We start from the raw sequence: 7,465 nt of genomic DNA, 5'->3' as shown, positions 1-7,465 counted from the left end.
TTTTTTTTTTTTTTTTTTTTTGTCCTTTCCTTCGCTTTCCATCTAAGCCCTTTTGCTCCTTTTTGCTCTCAGCTTCTCTCTCCAAGAAATACTCAACTTTTGGTTTCCTTCATAACCCATTTCTCATCATTATCAGCTTATACACTTCTAATCATTGTTCCTTCTCCTCCATGAAACAGAGACCTTTCAGTTTAAGTATATTTCAGGTAACCCTTTTTTCCGTTTACATGTTTTTTGGGTTTAATTGGTGATACAAAACTAGTATGATCTCTTATTTCGATCAAGTCTCTCAAATTATAATACACAATTCAATATTGTGACTTGTATGTCACGTGGGTAAGACTGGGTAAGATTGTGTACATCTGATCCTCTCCATATCCCACAATAATAAGAGTCTTGTGCACTGGGATTGAAATCCCCAAGTGTAACTAAGCTTGTTAAATTTTCACTTTTTTCTTTGAAAATTGGATTGCTTTGGAGCAAAAAGAGAAATTTAGCCATGGGTTCATTAGGGATCCCAAAAACTTGGATACCATATATGAACACCAAAGATTGTTCTCAAGGCTTTTGTATTTACCACTGCCCACAATGGTGTTACATCATCTTCCCCCTCCTCCTTCTCTCCCTGGTCCCATTCAATTCCTCGACGACGATTCCAGGCCCACCTTTTCCCCTCTTGTCATTGCAGTCATTGGCATTTTAGCAAGTGCTTTCCTTTTGTTAGCTACAATGCCATAATCTCCAAGTATAGTGGAACCATGAACTCATCAAGAAGGAGAGAAAATCATGACCCAAATGAGGAATCAGAAGAGAATGACAATGACAACCCAACAAACCATGAGCCTTGGAATGTTGCCACAACTGGTTTAGATGAGGCTCTAATCAAGTCAATCAAAGTTTACAAGTACAAGAAAGGAGATGGGTTGATTGATTGCTCTGTTTCCTTTGTTTTCGCTGTTTGCTCTATTTGTCTAAGTGAGTTTCAAGAAGGTGAAAGCTTAAGGCTATTACCAAAATGTCAAGTGCATTGACACATGGTGAAGGGGGCACAATTACTCAAGCCTATTTGTATGGAACTTCGTGGGATTGGACGAAGGTCCCTACTCCGTACTCAAGCCTATTTGCAAGGAACCTCGTGGGATTGGACAAAGGTCCTTGCCCCGTACTCAAGCCTATTTGTATGGAACCTCGTTGGATTGGACGAAGGTCCCCATTGGACTGGACGAAGGTTCCCACTCCAAAGTAGGCTCTCTCTCTCCACTCTATGATGGGCCAAGCTAAGGATCAGTCTTGGCCCACTCCCCACTCCGAAGAGGGGAAAACCATGGGCCTGGCCCTAGCACCCCTTCCCACTCTGAAGAGGGTAAGTCCATAACTTGGGCTCCAAGGGTCCCACTTCACGACACATGAGTGCTAACAGATTAATCAATACCCTATAAAGTAAAGGGCACATGGTGCCCGCGAATGACGGATCTTGCTCCCCTCTATTAAAGGATGTGCTACCATCATGGCTGAGGACCAGGCAGAGAACGAGGGAGCTTGATGACTAAGTCATACAATCCTTATAAAAGGTAACCTTACTCTCCTTGAAAGGGGCGATCTCTTAACTCTAGAAACACACAAGTCTTCTCTATCTTGTCTCTACCAAACTCCGGTACTAACTCGACCGTCGGAGGGGTTTCCGACCAACCCCCGGTCGGGCAGCCTAACTATTTGTTCCTTGTGCAGGCATTCACCCATCGGTGCACTAGGGTTCGTCTTCAAAGTTCCATCTTACTCTATTGCGGAAACTGGTCCGCACATTTGGCGCTGTCTGTGGGAATCGTTCTCTGATTTCTTTGTGACGAACTCCGACGATGGATATTAAAGGAACCTCGTAACCAGGGATTGGAGAGAAGACTCCAGGAACGGAGAGAACCAAAGACAAGGGTCTGGACTTCCTTACCAGGAACAACAACCTGATGGACCACGACAGTCCAACCCTCCATACGGCGAAGCGACGTCATGCCGCCACCTATCAGTCATCTCAATGGCTATTTGTTGAGAAGGACCACCGTGATCGTGTCATCGACTCGATGAGTCTGGAGATTGAGGAGCTACGTGCTCAACTGAGCAAGCAGATGGTACCTCAGAGTGAGCCAAGGAAGTCCAGAGGGGGACTGTCACAGCAACGGTGGCACATTCTTCCGTTGCCTCCACGACGTGAATGGTCTAACTACAGTCCTGCTCGTGGTGAGCGTAGCCGGCTGATTCCGATACGCAGTGAGGGAGCTAGTAGTAGGACAGAGAATCCCCGAGAAGACTCTCGCAAGAGACAAAAGTCCATCAGTCATTATTCAGGAATCTCTCTTCCTTCGCGCCGTCGTGACGAGCGACCGTGTGACTTGAGGACATGGTTGAACGACAACCAAGAGGATGACCGATGGTCGAACAAAGTAGCAGAACAGCGATTAGAAAGGGAAAAGAAGCATCTAGATCGGTCTATTCATCAGATAGAACGTCGTGCTCTGGATCGACTAGTCTCTTCCCCCCTTTGCACTGAGATTGAAGCGATGGAAGCTCCTCATAAGTATAGTCCACCGAAGTTCATCCTCTATGATGGGAAGTCAGACCTCCTGACTCATATCAGCCATTACCGCCATATAATGTCACTTTGGAATCAGAACAATGCGTTCATGTGTAAGGTTTTTGCGTCTAGCCTTGGTGAGCATAGCCTCCGGTGGTATGACAAGCTTCCTCCTCAATCAATCTATGATTGGGCTCAGCTCTTCGAAGCCTTTGTCGCATGGTTTGTTTCTAATAGACAAATCTCAAAGGGATTGGATACCTTGTTCAATACTCGGAAGGATAAAAATAAGTCTTTACGCGAATACGCTCAGCGATATTAGGAGGCATATGGTGATTTGGAAGAAGATGTTTGTAGTGAGCCGTTGGCAGCTCTATACTTCAAACAAGGCCTCCTCCCTTCACATAAGCTCAGGCAGTCATTAACGAAACGACCCGCCTCTGACTTGAAAGAGCTGAGGGCTCGAATAGTGGAGCGAGCCCGTGTGAAAGATGACACAGCCTCTATACAAGTGTCAGTTGTAGATGAGGGGGTTAAGGCCTCTTGGTAACATAGGGCCGAACAGCCTAGGACGGAGGACAAAAGAAAGAGGTATGGCCAAAATAAGCAACCGACCATGCAAATTGAAGAATAAAGGAGTAGATCCTACGAAGCGATAACTACTGTGTTCACGGAGCCGATCTACAGGCTCTTGGAAAAAATCAAGGGAGAACCCTACTTCGTTTGGCCTCCTAAGATGATGGGGGACCCTGCTCGGCGCAACCAGGAGTGACGGTGCACCTACCATCGTGAGAAAGGGCATAAGACGCAGAACTACAGAGACCTTAAGAGGCATCTTGAAGACTTGGTCACTGTCGGCCACCTCCAGCAATGGATCGATGTGGAAAAGACAAGGGCAAAACAGGGACAACCCCTAACCCCTTTACCAGAGGACCAAGCCCCAAGGCTAGTGATAAACGTGGCGAGATTTAGAGAGCCACGCACTTGCAACAAGTCATGTCAGTAGGACCATTGCTCAAGAAGTCCAAAGCGGAAGCAAAGCCCTCTCAATTTAACATTGTGTTCTCTGAGAAAGATCTAGAAGGCATCCAACATCCTCACACTGATGCCCTGATCGTCATCGTCGATGTGGCGAACAATTTGATGTGAAACAGGTCCTAATTGATCAAGGGAGCCCCGCTGACATTATGCATTATAACCTTTTCAAAAAGCTGGGTCTTGATGAACAACACTTAATCCCTGCGGTCTCCCCTTTGGTCAGCTTCAATGGACTGACAGAGTGGCTACTTGGCCGGATCACCTTGTTTGTCACAGCAAAGTCCAAAGTGGTCCCTGTCGACTTCTTGGTGATCAACACTTCATCTCCTTACAATGCAATACTCGGTCGACCTTGCATTCATACAATGGAGGCAGTGCCATCCACTTACCACTAGGTAGTCCGTTTCTCAACAAAGAATGGGGTGGAGGAGATCAAGGATGACCAAGTAGCAGCAAAACACTACTTTATCGCCGCCATGAAGTCTAAACAAGCATGCAAGGAAGTCCAGATAGTCGAACTGCCTGATCAGCCTGTACTGGAAGACGTTGGTAGAGTGCCAACAAAGAAGATGGTAGAGGACCTCGAAATGATCTTCGTAGGCGGAGGAGATCCGGACAAGTTCTTTCTACTCGGCACTTTGCTTCTCGCCGGAGAGAAAGAGCAGTTGCTAACTCTCATCCGCAAGAATATAGAAGTATTTGCCTGGTCTGCTTACGAGACTCCTGGGTTGGACCCAGCCTTTACATGTCACCAACTCAATGTCCAACCAGCAGCTCAGCCCGTAGTCCAAAAGAGCAGACGATCATCCGCAGAACATAGAGAAACAGTCATCCAAGAAGTAAACAAGCTTCTGGTGGCAGGGGTCATATGGGAGGTACAATATCCGAATTGGTTGTCTAACACCGTTGTGGTGAAGAAAAAGAACAGGAAATGGAGGGTGTGCGTCGACTTCACCAGCCTCAACAAAGCTTGTCCTAAGGACAGTTTTCCTCTCCCACGGATAGACCAACTAGTAGATGCAACTGCCGGACATGAACGGATGAGCTTCCTAGACATCTACAGTGGCTATCATCAAATCCCCTTGTTTGGCCCTGACCAGGAGAAGACAATATTCATTAACCCAAGGGGCACCTACTGCTACAAAGTGATGCCCTTCAGTTACTAAAATATTCGAGGACCAACTAGGCAAGACTATGGAGGCCTATATAGATGACATGGTGGTCAAAAGTAAATTGGCTGAACATCATCTGAGAGACTTGGAGGAAGTGGTCCAAATCCTGAATACCCACAAGCTTCGCTTGAATGCCTCGAAATGTGCATTCGGGGTCGGTTCAGGGAAGTTCTTGGGATATATGGTGACCAGGCAAGGTATCGAAGTCAATCCCGACAAGATCAAAGCCCTCCAAGACATCGAGGCACCTACAAAGGCTAGGGAACTCCAAAAGCTCGCTAGTATGGCTGCAGCATTGAATCATTTCATTAGTCGGTCTTCCGATCGAATGAGACCCTTCTTCCAACTCCTAAGGAAGAATGCAGACTTCGAATGGGGTGACTAGTGCCCTAAAGCACTCGCAGAGTTGAAAAAGTATCTTTCTTCCCCTTCTCTTTTGTCTACTCCAGTCCCCAACGAAGTGCTCTTTCTTTACTTGGCTGTCTCTGATCACGCTGTGAGTGCAATCTTGATTAGAGAGGAATGGAAAGAACAAAAGCCAGTGTACTACGTTAGCAAAACCCTCTTGGATGCCAAAACCAAATACCTACCTCTAGAGAAGCTGGCGTACGCCCTATTGATAGCTTCTAGGAAGCTTGCTCACTACTTCCAATGACACACTATCAATGTCCTCACAGAGTACCCTCTAAAGTTTGTGTTCAGCCGAGTTGATTTCTCGGGCCGGACAGCGAAGTGGGCAGTAGGATTGAGGGAGTTTGACATTAAATTCCAGCCACAGATTGCTATCAAAGCTCAAGTGTTAGCAGACTTCGTAGTTGAGTTCACTCCAGGACCGACCGGCCCCTCCGAAGGGAGCTCGGCCTTAGCAACCGAAATCCACAACACTCATCAAACCCCCGCTGAGGCATGGAAACTTTTCATTGTAGACGTTTGGCAGCTGTTCGTTGATGGATCCTCCAACCAAAAGGGTTCTGGAGCGGGAATGGTCCTTATTTCACCAGAGGGGTTTATTTAGGAGCAAGCTGTCAGACTGGGATGGAAGGCTTCCAACAACGAAGCGGAGTACGAGGCTCTGCTAGCTGGTCTCCACAGTGCTGAACACTTTAATGTAGATGAGTTGCTCGTTTATAGCGACTCCTAACTTGTGGTGAACCAATTGACAGGAGTATACAAAACTCGCGATGACCGGATGACATCCTATACAGAACAAGCCAAGCACCTAATTTGCAAATTTCAAGCTATCAGGGTTGTGAAAATTGGCCGTGATGGAAATAGCCATGCCGATGCCTTAGCATGTCTTGGCTTTTCGATGGACTCCAGAAATGGTCGCAAGATATGGGTCGAATTTGTTCCTCAGCCAACTATCGATCCACCCAGCTCAGTCCTTTGTACTGACCTTGGTCCGAGTTGGATAGACCCTCTCCTTGCCTTCTTAAAAAATGGTGCCCTTCTAGATGACAAGAAAGAAGCACATAAAACAAGGCACTGAGCTGCGCAATTTTGGGTCTCACCTTCGGGCAAGCTCTACAAAAAGTCTTACCTCGGTCTGTATCTTCTTTGTGTTCACCCCAATCTTGTGGAGAACTTTCTTTATGAAATCCACGAGGGGATCTGTGGCAGTTACACTGGAGGTCGGTCCTTGGCACACCGAGCCCTCACTCATGGGTACTGGCGGCCGCGTATGCAGAAAGATGCCCAACAGTATGTCCAAAAATGCGACAAGTGCCAAAGGTTTGCCCCACTCATTTATTAACCAACCAAGAACTTAACTCCCCTCACCAGTCCATGGCCATTTACACAATGGGGTCTGGACATCGTTGGACCTCTAGCAAGGGGTACTGCTAACAAAAGGTTCTTCATTGCTGCCACTGACTATTTCACTAAGTGGGTGGAGATTGAAGCCTTAGTAAGCATAAAGGAAGCTGACACGAAAAGGTTCGTTTGGAGGAACGTCATTACTCGGTTCGACATCCCAAAGGCCCTACTATCTGACAACGGCACCTAGTTTGATGGGAAGGTTTTCAAGAAGTTCTGTTTTGACTTAAAAATTGAGTTTCGAAATTCTACTCCAGTCTACCCTCAAGGCAATGGTCAAGCTGGAGCGTCTAACAAGACGGTCATCAATGGGATAAAGAAGCGGCTGGAGAAGGCCAAAGGCAAATGGGTGGAAAAACTGCCAAACGTTCTGTGGGCGTACAGAATAACACTACGGCGATCAACAAGAGAGACACCTTACTCTCTCACTTATGGGATGGAGGCCATCATCCCCTTGGAGGTCGGCCTTCCCACTATTCGGTCTGAAATCTTTGAACCAACAAACAATGATGAGGCTATCGCCCAAGCTCTTGACCTGACAGAGGAGCGCAGAGAGGCCGCGTTCATTTGTCTGGCAGCATACTAGTAAGCCCAAGCCTGGTCTGCTCGATTAGACGCCCTATATAGTCTCAGAGCCTCTGCTCGGCTAGGGGCATGGAAAGTTCTTTCTTCCCATTTCTAAGGCATAATGCCTATTTTGCCCGAATAGACGGTTCGCTCGGCCACAAAGCCTCTGCTTGACTAGAGGGCATGGAAAATTCTTTCCTCAAATTTTTCTAAGACGCAAAGCCTAGTTTTACTGAACAAATGGCCTCCTTTCCTACGACGTCTTTGCTCAGATTGGGGGCATCAAAAATTATTTCTTCTAATTTTT

The 7,465-nt window shown here is 46.9% G+C and overlaps 1 protein-coding gene and 1 pseudogene across 1 annotated transcript; both read left to right on the top strand.

The window, feature by feature from the left end:
* Nucleotides 1-499: 499 nt before the first annotated feature.
* LOC145802779 (E3 ubiquitin-protein ligase Os04g0590900-like) lies at nucleotides 500-1,031 on the top strand (annotated as a pseudogene).
* A 5,406-nt stretch (nucleotides 1,032-6,437) lies between these two features.
* LOC145802778 (uncharacterized) lies at nucleotides 6,438-7,177 on the top strand. Its single transcript, XM_082895558.1, has 2 exons — nucleotides 6,438-6,507; nucleotides 6,849-7,177. The coding sequence occupies exons 1-2, from the start codon at nucleotides 6,438-6,440 to the stop codon at nucleotides 7,175-7,177; spliced, it is 399 nt and encodes a 132-aa protein (XP_082751684.1).
* The last annotated feature ends 288 nt before the right edge of the window (nucleotides 7,178-7,465 follow it).

Source organism: Camellia sinensis, chromosome 11, assembly GCF_055761805.1.
Source record: "Camellia sinensis isolate YWXY chromosome 11, ASM5576180v1, whole genome shotgun sequence".
In the NCBI taxonomy this organism is placed as follows: domain Eukaryota; kingdom Viridiplantae; phylum Streptophyta; class Magnoliopsida; order Ericales; family Theaceae; genus Camellia; species Camellia sinensis.
Note: the sequence above shows the minus strand (reverse complement) of the source record. Positions and strands in the feature narration are given on the sequence as shown.